General features: G+C 33.5%; 3 protein-coding genes across 4 annotated transcripts; 2 read left to right on the forward strand and 1 right to left on the reverse strand.

The window, feature by feature from the left end:
• Positions 1-1,012: 1,012 nt before the first annotated feature.
• LOC140832818 (low affinity sulfate transporter 3-like) lies at positions 1,013-11,540 on the forward strand. The gene is made up of 12 exons (XM_073197023.1): positions 1,013-1,395; positions 1,465-1,513; positions 1,604-1,811; positions 1,902-2,076; positions 2,997-3,062; positions 3,147-3,377; positions 3,775-3,901; positions 4,053-4,339; positions 9,361-9,557; positions 9,893-9,975; positions 10,569-10,645; positions 11,221-11,540. The coding sequence occupies exons 1-12, from the start codon at positions 1,063-1,065 to the stop codon at positions 11,374-11,376; spliced, it is 1,989 nt and encodes a 662-aa protein (XP_073053124.1). The 5' UTR covers positions 1,013-1,062; the 3' UTR covers positions 11,377-11,540.
• An 803-nt stretch (positions 11,541-12,343) lies between these two features.
• On the forward strand, positions 12,344-15,794 carry LOC140832820 (uncharacterized). 2 transcript variants are annotated; one of them, XM_073197025.1, is made up of 3 exons: positions 12,344-12,526; positions 14,003-14,138; positions 15,444-15,794. In XM_073197025.1, the coding sequence occupies exons 1-2, from the start codon at positions 12,359-12,361 to the stop codon at positions 14,135-14,137; spliced, it is 303 nt and encodes a 100-aa protein (XP_073053126.1). In that variant the 5' UTR covers positions 12,344-12,358; the 3' UTR covers position 14,138; positions 15,444-15,794. The 2 variants fall into 2 exon arrangements, with proteins under 2 accessions (XP_073053126.1, XP_073053127.1); XM_073197026.1 differs by lacking the exon at positions 15,444-15,794 and adding an exon at positions 14,785-15,060.
• On the reverse strand, positions 15,241-16,254 carry LOC140832819 (heavy metal-associated isoprenylated plant protein 24-like). The gene is made up of 2 exons (XM_073197024.1): positions 16,040-16,254; positions 15,241-15,674 (listed from the first exon to the last, which is right to left on the reverse strand). The coding sequence occupies exons 1-2, from the start codon at positions 16,188-16,190 to the stop codon at positions 15,379-15,381; spliced, it is 447 nt and encodes a 148-aa protein (XP_073053125.1). The 5' UTR covers positions 16,191-16,254; the 3' UTR covers positions 15,241-15,378.
• Between the last annotated feature and the right edge of the window lie 817 nt (positions 16,255-17,071).

The following is a 17,071-nucleotide window of genomic DNA, read 5'->3' on the forward strand; positions in this document are numbered from 1 at the left end:
CTTATGATACTTATAATCTAAAAAACCAAATAAATCATATGATTTATTCGAAGAATTTACAAAAAAACATAAATTTAAAAATAAAATAAATCATCTACTTAAAATAATTATTCAATTAATTAGGAAATAATGAATTACCGTTCTTGATTTTAATGTAAATTCAACATATTTTTATAAAATAATTATTTAATATAAAAATATTAAACATGTTACGCGAGTAATTAATACACGGGAAAAATTTCATTTTGCTGTCATATATGTGTGATTTCGGTTTTTCATGTTGTTATATTTTAGTTTAATTATGTATGCATGTATATTTATTTCAATGGGAAAGTTACATTCTTAGTCCTATATATTTATCTTTTTTGTGATTTTGAGTCTTCATATTGTTAAATTTTAATCTTAGCATTGTAATTTTCTATTTTAACAATTTTAGTCATTTTTCATAGGGAGCGCTGACGTGCTAACGTGACACTGTACACGTCAGCTCCATGTCGATACCACATCAGGGCCACATCAGTACCACGTCACAAAAATGACTAAAATTGGATCGAAAAAATAATGATAGAAGGTTAAAACTGAAATTTGACAACTCTGATAACCAAAATCGCAAAGATATAATATCTAAGACAAAAAATGCAGTGTTCCAATATTTCAAAACGAGCAATTTTAGCCATTTTTATCAATCGAGAGTATTGATGTGTTCTAGTGCACGTCAGCATCATGTTTATATCATATCAGTGCTTTATTATAGTATTGATGTGGTGTTTATCTACGCTTTATTAGTGTCACATAATTTAAACTACACGTCGAAAAATTACTAAAATCAAAAGAAAAATGATGCCGGGCTAAGATTGAAATTTATTAATATACAACCAAAGAATGGTAATTAAAGACAGATATATAGAGTAAATACTGTAAATTGCCCTAATTATTTATATGCACGATACAAGAAATAATAAAACTTTTGCTGAAAAGTTGTTTTGCTTGTATAAATAGCGAGTCGATCGCAACAGTTCTGGGTAATTCCTCGGGAGTTCACCCAAACACTTCAAAGAAACCATGAGCACTCCACCTGCCAAAAACTTCACAATGGAGTTACAGCAGATGGATGTCCCTGCCGCAGCCACCCCCGTCGTCTGCGGCTGGTCCGAAAGAGCGAAATGGCTGCTCAGCTCTCCAAACCCACCTCCGGCATGGCAGGAGCTTTACATCTCCATGAAGGAGACCCTTTTTCCTCGAGCAAAAGCGAAGGAACTAACCCGGACGAATTGCTGTTTCCTCTTCTTGCAAAACCTGTTTCCGATACTAAAATGGGGAAAGAATTACAAAGCTACAAAGTTCAAGAACGATTTGATGGCTGGCCTAACTCTTGCCAGTCTCTGCATTCCTCAGGTCTGCGTTAAACACCAAGAAAAAAAATGTTAAAATTTCCTTCTAAAACTGAAATGGAAATTTTTGCAGAGTATCGGATATGCTAATCTGGCGAAACTTGACCCTCAATATGGTCTATGTAAGTGAACGAAATAATTAACAATCCTCTCAAACAATTTTCAACAGCGGAATTCAGCAACTAAAACAATAATTTGCTTCTTAATTTCAGATACAAGCGTGGTGCCACCTCTGATATATGCTTTAATGGGAAGTTCGAGAGAGATAGCGATCGGTCCAGTAGCAGTAGTTTCACTTCTATTATCTGCAACTATTTCGAAAGTAGTAGACCCTTCAACTGATCCTGCAGCTTACAGAAGAATGGTTTTCACTGTCACTTTCTTCACCGGTATTTTCCAGGCGCTGTTTGGATTATTCAGGTGATTGCTCATGATTATATGATAAAAATCTCCCAGAAATTCGATGGGTTTTTCCAGAAATAATGTATTTAACATGATCATAAACTGCAGGTTGGGTTTTCTTGTGGATTTCCTGTCGCATGCTGCAATAGTAGGGTTTATGGGTGGCGCCGCCATTGTTATCGGGCTCCAACAGTTGAAGGGATTGTTGGGAATAAAGAATCTGAGCTCTCGTACGGATGTCGTTTCTGTGATTCAGTCTGTCGTCAAAGCACTTCGTCAAGAAGTAAGCTTTCAGAGTCACTTTTTCCTTTATTTATTTATTTATTTATTTATTTTTTCAATTTAATCACATGTTTTTGAGTGTGGTTGATTGAGATTATTAAATTAATTTTCTTTTTTTTTTATCAATTTAATTAACTAGATGCTTTTGTGTTTATTATTCTCAATCGTGGAAATGAAGCTGGATTTTTATTTTATAATGGATGAGGAATCGTTCAATCTGCCATATTAATTCTATTTTTCATGCCCACCTTTATTTAAAATAAAATTCAAATTTATCTGTAACATCTTATAAATATAGCATTCACCCCTGTTTGTATTTATTGTAATCTTTTTAAAAATGAGTAGGTCTCATGTGAGACCATCTCACGGATTAAGATCCGTGAGACGGTTCAACTCTACCCATATTCACAATAAAAAGTAATACTCTTAGCATAAAAAGTAATACTTTTTCATGGATGACCCAAATAAGAGATCTGTCTCACAAATATGACCCGTAAGACCGTCTCACACAAGTTTTTGTCTTTAAAAATTACCCATCCCAAATAAAAAATTTCAAGATATTACATACGTGCTATAATTTTAGCGCAATCTTTTAAAATATATAATATGCGATACGTTTCACGAATAACAATAATGTTTCCAAAGAAAAAATGTTTTGATTTTTTTTTAAATTATGATCATATTAATAAAAATACTAGTCCATGTGTGATAATTTTTATAGTAAATATTTGGTAGAAGAAAATTGATTATTTCTTTTTTTAGGGGGAAAAACAGTGTTATAAAAAATATAACTAGGGAGCAATCAGTAGTTTCAATTTTTTATTAGGGGAATTCAAGTGTTGCATATGTCATATATACATATATATATTATTACCATGTAAATAATATATATCTTTACAAAGTTAATGTGTTGTTTAACAGTGGTATCCCACGAACTTTGTCCTTGGCTGTTCATTCCTGATCTTCATTCTAAGCACCCGATTCATTGTAAGTATGCACATATTCATGTTAATTCCAAGTTTTTTTTTTATCTTTTTTTTAATAATTCTAGAAATATTATTAAAATTTCAGGGAAAAAGGAACAGGAAATTTTTCTGGTTACCAGCCATTGCTCCTCTATTTTCAGTCATATTATCCACTTTGATAGTGTACTTGACCAAAGCTGAGAAGCATGGCGTCAAAATCGTCAGACATTTCAAAGGAGGGATCAATCCAAGTTCATTGCATCAGTTGAATTTTGGCGGTGAACATCTAGGAGAATCGGCAAAGATCGGATTGATTTGTGCACTCATAGCTCTCACGGTGATGATCAGTTTATATTTTTTATTGATCGCGAACTGGATATAACAAAACCGGTCGTATAAGTTGGTTTAAATCCTATTTTGATTCCCTGATGAGTGCAATAGTTTTGTTTCTTTTGCACTTTCAGACCTCTTGCGAGAGGAGTGCTGATCAACTTATAAGATGAAATAGATAGTTTTACCTCTAACTATAGATTTTGGAAATACTGATGTTTAAAATAATATGGAAATCTTTATATAATTTATCCTATAAAAATAATGGCCGACAAAAATTGTTGCATTTTTTAAATAACTAGGGGATTTTGTCCAAATAATTTTTCCAAGATTTTATTTATAAATACATCTAAGTTTGTTTTTTTTTTTTTTAATGGGAACCTTATTCGTTTTTTTTGGGTCAGGAAGCAATTGCTGTTGGCAGATCATTTGCCACTGTTAAAGGGTATCACCTCGATGGGGACAAAGAAATGGCAGCCATGGGATTTATGAATGTAATCGGGTCTCTCACTTCCTGCTATGCAGCAACAGGTACTAGTCGCGGACTGTTAAAGTAGGATCTACTCTTATAATTTTTTTTTGAGTCTTCAGTCATATTTTGTCCAAACGTTTATATGACATAGAAAAATTGTCATGTCAGCACCGAAATGAAATATTTTTACCATATGTTCGCATACCGCAGGTTCTTTCTCGAGGACTGCCGTAAATTTCAGTGCAGGGTGTGAAACAGCAGTGTCGAATATTGTTATGTCAATCACAGTGCTGATATCCCTTCTGCTGTTCACCAGGCTTTTATATTACACCCCACTAGCCATTCTTGCATCCATAATCCTTTCCGCACTCCCTGGGCTTATTGATCTGAATGAAGCATACAATATTTGGAAGGTGGACAAGTTGGATTTCTTGGTCTGCCTTGGTGCATTCTCCGGCGTCCTTTTCGGGTCCGTCGAGATCGGCCTCCTAGTCGCGGTATGTAATTAATCTCGTTTCATGGTGAATAGTATTGAGGAAAGATGAAACAAAACACTTTTTTAAAGGAAAAAAAGGCACCAACAAAAGCAACTACCAGACCTCTAGCAAACTTTGGACTGTGAAGTTAAACCTACTTTGAAGCGCTTGTACTTTAGCGAATGTTCCCAGCTGAGAGAGCGCTTTATAGGCCTAATTCAATAGAAACAGGACTCAGGAGCCATGAGTTGTTATTTTTTTCCATATTAGAAAGAACTAAGGGGTACGTATATATGTTGGTCTCACGTGCGATAATTTGAGATAATAAATAAAAATAAAGAATAAATTAGACATCAAGATTTACGTGTAAAAACCCCTAAAAATTATTAGAGTAAAAAACCACGGGCAAGATGAAAGGATTTTCACTATAATATTTTATGATGTACAACGCACTAACTGTGTTTTCAAAGAGAAACACTCTCTTAATACATGAAAACAACAACTAACAAATATTATAGAACTAAGCACTCAAATGCTACAGAATGAGAGAAATTAACTCGAATAAGGGATGATATAAGAATGAGGGGCTCTATAAATAGAGCTATTTGTTAGTGTGAAGATGCGTATAAATGGCGCTGTCTGAAAATTCCTCATCAACAATTTTGTCTGCTCAATTTTTTTTCATTTTGCTGACATTGCTGACCACGTCATTTAATAATCATGTTTTCTTGCCCACAACACCGAGATAATTTCTAAGTCGAGAAATGCTTATTTTTTTATATGTTGAGTTTTAGGAAACTCTATCCTGTTTCGGGTTGATGAGATGCTACCTTCAAAGTAATACTCAAATCTCAACACACGAATAATATTAATGTTGAAAGTATTAACGTGGAAAAACATGAATCATTAGATCAATTGTTAGGATAATACCCTTAGGCTATGTTTGGTGTGTAGAATAGGATAATTAATTGGATTGATGTCAAAACTCAATGTAAGGATATACAATTGGATTGTCAATCCCTCCAAAACAATGTGATATCTTTTCAAGCAAGTATGTTTTTTTATTATCATGAACTTCTTGATTAATTGTACCCATAAAAAATGAGACAAACATAAGTTTAATAATCTATCATTTACTTATCATACACACCAAACATACCCTTACAGATTGAGCCAAAATTGAATTGGGATCCCATAATTAAAACATAAATAAAAAATTGATTATAGTGGGATCCTATAATTTCAACCCTAATTATATATGATAAAAACGATAAATTGTTCAAAATTATAGTTTAAAGTTGGCGCAGTCGACCGTGGAACTGTGTCAATTAATTACTGATTGACGGATTGATATTTTAATATTTTATTCTATATATCTCTTTAATTGAATAATAGTACCTTTTTAAAAAAGTGACTTGCCGCCGTCACGCTATTTAGTATTTTTAAAAAAAAAAAAACTTTAATATGTATTGTAAGTTCGAGTCACCAGAGTAATTGATGGAGAAGGCATTTTAAAAGGATTAATAAATCTAGAGCTTGAAATATTTTAGAAAAACAATCAATTTAGTTTTAAGTTGTCATGTTTACCTTTTTTTTTTCTCTAACTTATGAAGTTGTGTTATATTCATGTAAATTTTTTGTAGTCATATTTTTTCAAAGTGCTAACGTGATTGTCAGAAAAAAAATCGATTTTTCGATGTCACGTTAATATTTTTAGTACCGCGTCAATATTTTTGGGTCATCCATGAAAAAGTATTAATTTTTAGGCTAAGAGTATTACTTCTTATTATATATGAATATCGGTATAATTGATCTTTCTCAAAAATAAAAATTCGTGAGACCGTCTTACAAGTGACATACTCATATAAATTATCATAGGTTTGCGTCTCTAAATAGGAGTCTTGGAATGGGCTTGCATTAAAGCCACTCATAAGTTATATATAAAATTATATGTAAGTGTAAAAACTCAACTAATTTAATTTTTTTAAAAAAATTAAATAGACATTAATCCCTATTGCAACAATTGTTTTCATTTGTAAATAAATTTTAAGAAAGATAAAAAATTTATAATTAAATAAATTTCAACTAATTTGAAAGTATCATATGACAAATGACTCATCCTTTTCTTTTCTTCGTTAGCAACAGAATGTCTCTTAGTATGATACATGTCGTGGTTCAATGAATAATTGACAAAAGTGTAAAACAACCTTTGACATGTCCAAATTCAATTATTTAGCAAAATATCATATTATCTGCCTTTATTATAAAATAAATAAAAATTTAGATGGTGAAAAGGATAAGAAAATATTGAAATCATACAAACTTTTTGGATGTTTAATTCTGGTCTTAGTTTAGCATGTACTTAGAATATATTAGAGATGTCAATGGGGTGGATTTGGCTAAACCCAAGATCCTGCCCATGAAAAAAACGTTGACTAATTACCCGCCCCACCCCGGTTAAATATTCTTCGTACCCATCCCACCTCGAATACGAAACGGAACCGGGTAGACCCGTAAGACACGTGAGACCCTAATTTTTTCAAAATAAAAAAAAATAACATTTCTTCTCATATGACTGAATTATGAAACCGACAAACCTCTTAATACAACATTGTAGAAAATTAATTCATGTCTTCGACCACACTTAATATTAACAAACAAAGTATTTTTACGACATAAAGAATTACTTAAAAAAAAGTTACTAGCTTTCCAAAAAAATCTTGATATCCCCAAAAATAATTCATAACATAATTTAAATAGATCAATATAAAATCAGCGAGTATGTAATATTTCAGACACATTCTTCGTGATCATTTTCCTCTTTATCAAGAATGGTGGGACAAGTTGGTAAATTATTTGAAGAATTAACTACAAAATTAAATAGAGAAAGTATGTTGAAAAATAAAACCGTTATTTCAAATTGTAAAAAAATGTAATTTAAAGAGATAAAATACAGTAAAAAAATTAAAATGAAAGAACAATAATAAAATAAAACTGTGATTTATTTACCTTTCACCTCACAACCATCTTTGCGAGCACATCAATGACTCCAAAGTCGTTGGATTAAGTCTACTAAGATGAGGGCTAACTATTCTTTCACTATTGCTAAATGCAGATTCAAATGCAACCGTTGACATAAGAATATCTAAGATCGTTATGGTTGAGATGAGCTACTAAAAAAATGAAAATTAATAAAACTAAAACCCTAGAATATTTATATCCATATATATGGGATGGGGTATGGGGAGGGTATTATAGGACCAATGACCCACCCCATATCCGGACGTGTCTGAAAAATTGGACCCGAGACTCGTCCCATTACCCATTTAGTATGCCCAAGCCCACCCCATACACACGGGTCCATTGCGGGTCTGGGTAAAACCCGTACCCATTGACATCCCTAGAATATATACTATGCTATTTTCGGTTAAAATCCCTGGTAGTCACTACTAATAACTTGTTATTTAATTTTCATGTTCTAAATTTATTAAATAAATAATTGAGAAATCATTATAACCTCGATCGATAATTAGATAGCACCGATGTATCGAAAAGACAAATCTTATTCAAATAATGAAAATGAAAATTTCGACGGACGATTTTCCATTGATCTGTTTTTTGGAGCTGCCAGTTTTGTTAACTTTTTCACCAAAATAGGCAGTTTGATTCAATTCACTTTAGCATTTAAGCTAACTTCTACAACTTCAATTACATGATATCAACTTATAAACTCTTTTATAAGTAATTTGTTTGATCTTCATCAAACTACAGTATTCAAATTCAACACCTTGAATTTGGCTATCTCAATGGGAACTAGAATCCAATACTTGTGTGATTCTCTATGATTCAGAGATACAGTCAGCCGTGGGTTTACAAGTTCATGAGATTCAGATCAACATTTGTTCATATCCGGACTTACCCTAATTAGGTCATTCTTTTTATCAACCCCTTGATCAAGAACTTCGGAACTAAAGTGTGATTACACACCCATCAGATCATGGTAAGAGTGTCAAGTAACATCGCCTTATGATCCCCTAGGTATTATTGATAGTGACTGTAAGAACCATAAGTTATAGTTAGTGTGTAGTATGGTCCCTTCAACTCATATATCCCGACTGAATCTGCAACCACTGGTATATCGAGAGTTGCAAATGAAATCGACAATGATATGATGTATCTTTGAGTAATAATAGTGACATGGTATGTGCAACTGAGGAAACCCCATTTCAAGATATATATGTCTTATTCTGATCACAGATTCATTGCATTATTAACTCATCATATCACATATGATATCTTTGTCTGTGAGTGAGCGTTGAATTATCGACTACAATGTATTGACTTCTATATATTTCGAAACTACACTCAACCTCGTCACCTGATGACTTTTAATGGAGTCGATAAACGGATCAAAGTACATACTAGTACGTTGAGCCTCCATGTTGTCCCCAGGCCAAAAGACTAATAGTGTACCACCATAACCGGAGATTTTTCTATTCGATAAATGATAATTACTTGGAAATTTCGAGTGAGGGTTGTTCAGTACATCATCAATGATCACTCATTTGCATGAATGGATATCTCCATATTTATATTTATGAGACATGATGTTTACATCATAGATGTTAGTATCATTGTATCAAGCTCAATGGACCTTTATTCTTATTTTAGGACGGCTGGATCGATTAGGTCCATTTTATAATATACAATATGTTCCTAATGAGTTTCATGATCTTATGTTGAAAAGCAGACCTCATGGTACTTATTGTGTATTCAAAGATTTTATCTATGCAGCTTGTATGATATGTAGATAAAATAAATGTCATAATTCAATAAAACCGTAAAATATTATTAAAATAAATATTATCATATAAGAGTCAATAAAGCTCAAGCCACAAGTTGGTTCATTGAACACTTACTCTAACAGAAAACTTGTATATATATATATAATTTGAAATGAAGTGCAATATATAATTAAATATATATTATTTGAAATGAAGTGCAATATATAATTAACATGATATTCTTGAAATTTAATGCAGATAGGAATCTCATTTAGCAAGATAATTCTGAATTCCATAATGCCTCGCGTGGAAGAGATCGGAAAAATTCCTGCCGCGGACAATGTATTCTGCAACTTGGTGCAATATCCCGTGGCCACCAAAATTCCAGGCATTCTAATTGTTCGAATCAATTCCGGGACATTTTGTTTCGCCAACGCTGATTCCATTCGAGAAAGGTAATCATTTGGATGGAGTAAATTGAAATCCATGTTTTCGAATATATTTCCGCCGTTAAATAAAAAAAACTCAAATTAATCTCCTACTTGTTTTCCATATAACTATACTATTACTATTAAATGACTGCAATATTCTATATAATTAGGATTCGAAATATATTGTTGTAGTGTAAATAAATTCGAGATGAATTTAAATTCTTTTGTTTAAGTTATCTAAACAATGGAAATGTATTTAAAATCCATGAAATGACTCGATCCAAATACACCATAAATTTAATATTTATTCCTTTGATTACTACATATATGACAGTATTGTGTGGCTTTGACTCTTTCAGAATTATGAAGCTGGTGAAGGTGGAAAACGGAACAGAAAAAAATACAAAAAGAGGGCTTCGAGTGTTGATACTCGACATGACCAGTAAGTAGTAATGTTCTTTACCCTAGTAAAGAACACGTTGCATGTACAAATATATATATATATGACAAAAACTTGTGTGAGATGGTTTCACGGTTCATATTTTGTGAGACAGATCTCTTATTTGGGTCATCGATGAAAAAATATTACTTTTTATGCTAAGACTATTAGTTTTTATTGTGAATATCGTGAATATTTTTTTTTTTTTTTGTAAAAGAAAACTTTTAAATTTTAAATATTTGATAATATAAAAATTATAAATAAAAAACCCTAAAGACACCTCTTGAATGGTTACTTTATAGTCAAAAATTATCTAATATTTATACATTTATTCTTAAATTTGCTTGTTTATGACTTGATATAAATAAAATTATAATAAAAATTGAAAACATTTTTTCACGTTTAATCTGATACTAAATTCACTTAAATTTGTAAATCTTGAAGGTCGACCTTGTCGTTTCATACAATATTATTTAATTCTATGTCAAGATAAAAACATATTTTCATCTTTGACAACATTTTTGTCCATCGCATCTCCAATAACATAATTTCTCTTAGATCAAAATAAAATCTGATCCCTTAAACATCTTTGGCAGATGTGATGAACATCGACACTTCGGCCATTCATGCTTTGGAAGAACTCCATAGGGACCTCATGTCCCGAGGGATAGACGTAAGCATGTTATCCTTATTTTTCGATTTAAATCTTCATTTTTTTTAAAAAAATTTACTTGAAGAAAATTGAAGGGTAATTGGCACATGCAATCATCTTTTATGTTGTGTAGAAAAATAAATCAAATACAATTATGCGGGTTGAGCTTCTATTATCTAACATGAAAAATTTAAGATGTTTGGAAATATTTTATGAGAGAAAATTTAGTATTTTGAAAAAATAATACACAATATAAATCAAATACAATTATGCAGATCGTGATTAGGCGTGAGAAATTTATAACTTAAAAACTAGTTAATTGGTACATGTATACAATTGTCATAATTTAAAATACTTGTTATCTTAAGATTCAAATTCGAATAAATTTAAAAAAAATTTGAATCGCAAATCTTGTTATAAATTTTATGAAAAAAATAAAGTGGTATGTGTTTGTTCACACACTTAAAAATACCATCAATAATGACATCTTTTTATATAGTACTGGAAAATATCGGCACGCGTTGCATACATGTAGTTTTAATCGAAAATATAATTTTACTTGATGTAAATTTTTACGCGAAATATCGATTTGGCAGATGGCTGTCACAAATCCAAAGTGGCAAGTGATCGCCAAAATGAAGGCTTCAAAATTTGTGGATAAAATCGGAGATGGCTGGATTTTCCTTTCAGTGGGAGATGCCGTCGATGCTTCCATCCTCCTCAAAAGCAATGCAGTACTCAATAATTGTTAGATCCTCGTTTGTTCCATTTCTTCATGGAATAATTAACAAGTGTTGTGTCGAATTTTCTACGTGTGTGTGTGTAATATAAGTTTAATGTGTGAAAGATTGAAGAATGTAAAATGGAAACTTTTCCAAATAATTAATTATCAGTATATGATAATACATTTGAGTAAGGTGTAGATAAATCTTGTTTTGATTCCCATAGCTAGCCAGAGTTATCGCTCTAAATCCAACCTTATATCTTTCTTCATGACGTCGCCCCAGACGAGTGTATTTTCAAAGACGAGTTATTAATGTAGATTTTGATGATCGTTTTTTCGGACGACGTCTAGCTAGGTTGTTGAATCGTTTGCTGCTTCGAGCGCCAACTTCGATACCAGTTTCGAACCAACTTTGAGCTTCTTGGATAAATTTGAAGATAGCTTTGAGGGTGTACAAGCAATTTCCTTTCAAATTTGAAGAGAGTTTACAAGGCAACTTTCATCCACGGTTTCGTACGGAGTATACTTGTTGTGGATGACCTAGCTTCGAACCAATATAAAAACAAGGGTTTTCAGGTATTCTAGAATAAAATTAAAAAGCAATTATGTTCTATGAAACTACTTTTTCTTAGAAATTTTATCAGACGGTCTCAGCTGTCTATATATGTAAAAATAGAGCAATTTGATCCATATTTACCATCAAAAATAATTATTTTATTAATTTTGACAGAATCAACTAATTCGGTTTTTAAACATTAATGCCGTTTGCTTAAATTTTCCTTTTTCGTCATACGACACTGGCGAACTGTATTTCGCCACTTTTCTGATAGACAAAATCATATGAGTTTTTATGTTTTTTATCCACAGCCGGTCAAGTTATTGGAAAACGAGTTTCGGATCCGGAACCAGATACTGTCAATTGGTCCATAGTTTCATGTCAATCGGTCTATGGACCATATTAACAGGATCCGTTTGGGCCGACCCGGCCCCATATTCAACTCAATTCATCAATGCGCACAGATTCGGAGATTGATTTCTCGAATCCAAACGACTCGAAAATGGGCGAGAAAGCTGAGAATGATGCCGAAAGAATCTTTGTATCAAATCCAATCCCTGCCCGAAATTCAAACCCAAATTCCATCACAGCATCCCAATTTCTCGCCTGGAAACGCCAGAAGGTACTTCGCGCTCCGTTCTCCATGTTTTATGACATTCTCATCTCTTTTAGAAGCTATGAATCGTGATTGTTGTGATTTATGCTGGGATTCGTGTTCATGGATTGAGGTTTTTTAATTTCGTTCGATTTTTTGTTCTGGGACGGGTGTTTTACAGTTCTGGTTTCCGTGTTTGTTGAGTGAATTGCGTGGATGTACATTTTCATCAATTGTCTTATGAAATTAGCATACTCAACAGTAAAAAATATGATTTTGAGTGTTGTCAAAATGATTATGCTTCCTTGAGGTTGGTTGATTCGTAGTTGCACGAGTACATGTGTGACTAGAAAAAAACAATTCTTTGTATTGCGGGATTTGGCTACACATTGGAAAAACATTTGGGGTTGTTTATGTCCATTTAAAATAGCACAGTGGGTCTTGATGCAAAATACCTCGTGTTTCTTAGTCAACATCGGATTTTTCGATATAATACCGTTAAATTGTGTCATCTTTCATTATTTATGTTCGGTTTTGGTCTTGGATAAAGTAAAGCACGATTCATCCATCTAAGCTTAGTTCCGAACAAATTAGGAATGGCTATATGATGGTTATTTCATTTTCATTATTCGTTTTTTGAGCTTTAAGTGGTTTCAGCAGTGATGCTCAATAACGTTTTTTACTTCTCCCTTTCCTTTGATGTTAGGATCTATACCTGCTTCACTTTTTCACAAGTATTTATTTATTGGTTCCTGTAACAAATGTTTAAAAAAAAAAAAAAAACCTACAATGGTAAACATTCAACGTCGATTTTTTACATATGCTTGTTTTTAATTTAGTCCGTTTTGTAAATACTCGTTCAGTTTTTACTTTTAACCACACCGGTTTTATGATTGTGTAGTATTTCCATAGCTCAACATTGTCATATAGTAGCTGACCATGAAACTGATCCATAAAACTTCCCTTTTATTAGAGGAATTTTTGTCACATAAAATTCGTGTTGTGCCTCATGAGTCGATCAAAAGGACTGAAACCCTTTGAATTGTCACAAAAAAATTAGAGATATTTTTGTCGCATAAACTTCCCTTCTATCGTAAAATTGCTATTTTTTATGGTAATATCTTTTTCGAGAAGTATATTTGTTCCCCTGAATTCTGAATGAGTTTTAGTATGAATTTGCAAAAATACCAGCATTACTTTCAAAACGTGATGCGGTGGCATTTTAGGACGTACCAAATGACCGATGACTAGCTCTTTTGATTTCTTAATACAGAAGCTTGTATCTATTATTAAGTTATGTCAGTTGTTTAGTTAAAATTTGATTTTTTCAAATTTTTACTTAATAGGAACATGAACTTTACTTTAAAGAACTAGGACCTTTTGCTATGAAAACAAGAATTTACGAGACATCATAATTTCCCTGTAAGGTCAGAAGTGAAGCCCAGGCTCTGATGCAATAGTTTAAACTTGTGTAAGTATGAACCGTTATGTTACATGTTACAGGATGCTGATGCTTCCGCAAGAAAAGCTGAAGCAGCAAGAAAGCGTGCAGAGGATATAGCTGCTGGCTTGGTTCAAATGAATGGTCGTGAGCTTTTTGTGCAGGAGCCCTGGGTGTTTGATAATTCACGTTACTAAGGTTAGCTTCTTTAATACCATTGTTAAGCCATGATTTTTTTCTAATTCTTAAACATTGAAGTGGATGAACAATGTAAATTATGTATTTTATGATGTATTTGCGATTATGACAAATTTTTAAGGTGTCTAATTTATTCATTTCGTCATCATTATGTATGTTTTATATTTATTCTTTGTAATATGTAGCAAAAGATGGGTTCTCTTTTCTGTTGCATATTTTATGATGAGCTAGAATAAAGTCGAATAAATTGGTAGTGGCAGAGGGAAGATTATCGGTGTTTGTATATTGGTCTGAAGGATTGTAAATCACCCAGTTTTCTAAGACTGCTATTGGTTTTAGTTTTGCAAAATAATAACCCAATATGGAAATCACTAGAGACTTTCTTTCTTTCCAAGACCCATGTTTCCTTGATCTAATTCCTTGAATCTGATTCCTCATTCCAGGTAAAATTGTGTTCAATTTGATATTTCGGTCGTTTGCTAGGGGTATCTTCAATTATTTTGGTGAAGCATTTTTTTAAAAAAAATTTCCTCTATTTTAGTATTTTACCCAATTTTGCTATTTGTCCTTCCCAGTGTTTCTTGAATAATGAAATTTTTTATTTGCCGAAAACCTTCTACCTTTATTCTAACACACATTAATGCAGCGGCGAAATTTGCTGGACATTGAGCGACTCTTCCTCGGAAAAAAACATTACTGAAGACAGGCTTGTAGTCATGGATCCATATTATGTGTGGACCCTTCATATTGTAACCTGATAGAGGTTTCATATTATTTATGTTTCAGAATCTGTAGTGAAGTTACCAGAAAGTCGTTTTCGAGCTTTTTTCGCTAGTTCGTTTCAAAGACAAAGGATCATATAAATTGAGCATTAGCCATGTATCCGTGTTTTGTCTAATATTTTATTCTTGGGGTTTGGGGATGTGTTTGAGCGCTAATTTCGCTTTGTATCTTGTATGGCTTGTCAATTTACAAATGGTGCTGAAGTTGTCTAGATATTAAAAAAAGATTCATTCACTTCCTTCTCATTAGCTTTTTTTTTTTAATCTAAGAATCATACTATGGATCATACAAGTCCATTCATTCATTTTATATCCTCTACTGAAGGCCAGGAAACTGAAGTATTATTCCTTTGAATGCGCCATATTTTTATTATTTCTTTTATCTTACATACAAGAATGATCTCTTCTTATTATATATACTTATCTTAAAAAGAGAGACATGCATGAAATCGAGAGTGTTACATGAGAGAACATGAGCGTGGATTTTCATCACTAAACATTTGTGTGTATTGTTGTTCATCAGGGTTAAGCGTTGCGACTCCGGGTTCATCAGTATCTCTCACGAAATTTGGAGGGGCTTTCTTGTCGTAAACTCCGGAGGCATAAGGGTGTGCGATCAGCGTGTAAGGTACATAAGGCCATGGCTCCACTTTCTTACCGGTTGACTTGGCTGCTTCCATTACCTTCTTAGCCTCCACGAACCCATTCACTGTTGCTTTTTGATTTTTCAGATCTATTTCCACTGATTTTACTCCTGCATGCATGCGTCAGTTCCAATGAATTAGGTGTATAGTAACATATATGCACAAAACACAAGAAATTTGATTTAGAAAAAAAAATCGATAAATGAATTTCAAGTGACACTCATGTCTCAGGTATATTTCAAATCCACTGCAATTACTATTGAAATCGTTTAACTCGATATGAAGTGAATTTGAAATTCGCTTGAATTTCTTTCATCAAAACAAATCAAATAAATTGAAATCCATCGATTCAAGCAAACGGGTTTAACTGATTTTGTATGAATTTTCTCAGTGTAGATAGAAACCTTTTAAAATCATTTGAATTATTGAACTGTTCAGTAAAATAAAATGTAATAAACGTGGTGTAATCAAGTACCTTTAACACCGGAGAGTGCACTCTTGACTTTTCGAGCACATCCTTCACAATCCATTCTGATCTTAACAGCTACTGTGTTCATTTGCTTCTTCTTCTTCTTTGGGAGGCTAACCAATTCAGACAAGTACTCCAATGTCCCCGAAACTCCCATCTCTAATAATTTCAGACAAATCAGTATAATGGGCTTATGTGGTGACACTATATATGTATATATATATATATATATATACATATATATATATATATATATATATATATATATATGATACTCACGGGAAATCTAGGGTCCGATCCCAACGAGCGTCACTAGTTCAGACGTGGGCTTTAAGATGACCCTGAGCCTGAAATCAAGAAAAAGACCGTTAAGAGGGGGCCAGGAGGGTGTCCTGGCGTAGCCCTTCCAACGCTCAAGTCAGTGACTGAGGATATATGGGGGGAGCAGCTAAGGGCGCTGCTGAAAACAATATAGTGAATTGAATCCATTATCATACGCTCAAACCTGGTATTTATAGGAGAATACCTGAGCTTGTCATGGGCCAGTCACCTGTGGGCCTCGGAGATGGGCCGGGAGTTTGGGCCGGATCTTGATGGGTTCATCCCTGGGGTATCACCAGTCTCCCCCTCCCGAGTCGAACTGAATCGTAGGTTCAAAGTTCGATTAATTGTGTTGTTCTTGAGTTACCGGGTGCGAGTTGTGCATTTTCTTCCCACCATCTGTCAGTCTCCAAAAATTTGGAAACAAATCAAGTCGCAATCCTGCAGCTCTCTCCCGTCTAGGCTCAACGCGCTCGTTTCATCACCCTGCCCAGCTGCCTGCCACTTCGCCTGCTCGCCCTCGCCATCTCCCAGCTCGACCTCTCCCGCTTGCCTCGCCCTTGCACGAACGCCCGCCCTAGCACGTGCTCGCCCAGCTGCCTACCGTGCCGCCTGCTCGCCCTAGCCGAGCGTCACACTCGCCCTCACCATCTCCCAGCTCGCCTCACGCCATCTCCCAGCTCGCCCAAGCGATTGCCACGTTCGCCCGACAGCCAG

This window comes from Primulina eburnea, chromosome 5 (genome assembly GCF_022965805.1).
Source record: "Primulina eburnea isolate SZY01 chromosome 5, ASM2296580v1, whole genome shotgun sequence".
In the NCBI taxonomy this organism is placed as follows: domain Eukaryota; kingdom Viridiplantae; phylum Streptophyta; class Magnoliopsida; order Lamiales; family Gesneriaceae; genus Primulina; species Primulina eburnea.

Bases quoted from the DNA above. Each gene is read 5' to 3' on its own strand.
- LOC140832819 (XM_073197024.1), bottom strand. From the start codon at position 16,190: ATGGGAGTTTCGGGGACATTGGAGTACTTGTCTGAATTGGTTAGCCTC. The intron at 15,675-16,039 runs GTACTTGATTAC...GCATGCATGCAG, and splicing joins TGCACTCTCCGGTGTTAAAG to GAGTAAAATCAGTGGAAATA.
- LOC140832818 (XM_073197023.1), top strand. From the start codon at position 1,063: ATGAGCACTCCACCTGCCAAAAACTTCACAATGGAGTTACAGCAGATG. The intron at 2,077-2,996 runs GTAAGCTTTCAG...GTTGTTTAACAG, and splicing joins TCAAAGCACTTCGTCAAGAA to TGGTATCCCACGAACTTTGT. The intron at 9,976-10,568 runs GTAAGTAGTAAT...CATCTTTGGCAG, and splicing joins GTTGATACTCGACATGACCA to ATGTGATGAACATCGACACT.
- LOC140832820 (XM_073197025.1), top strand. From the start codon at position 12,359: ATGCGCACAGATTCGGAGATTGATTTCTCGAATCCAAACGACTCGAAA. The intron at 12,527-14,002 runs GTACTTCGCGCT...TACATGTTACAG, and splicing joins TCGCCTGGAAACGCCAGAAG to GATGCTGATGCTTCCGCAAG.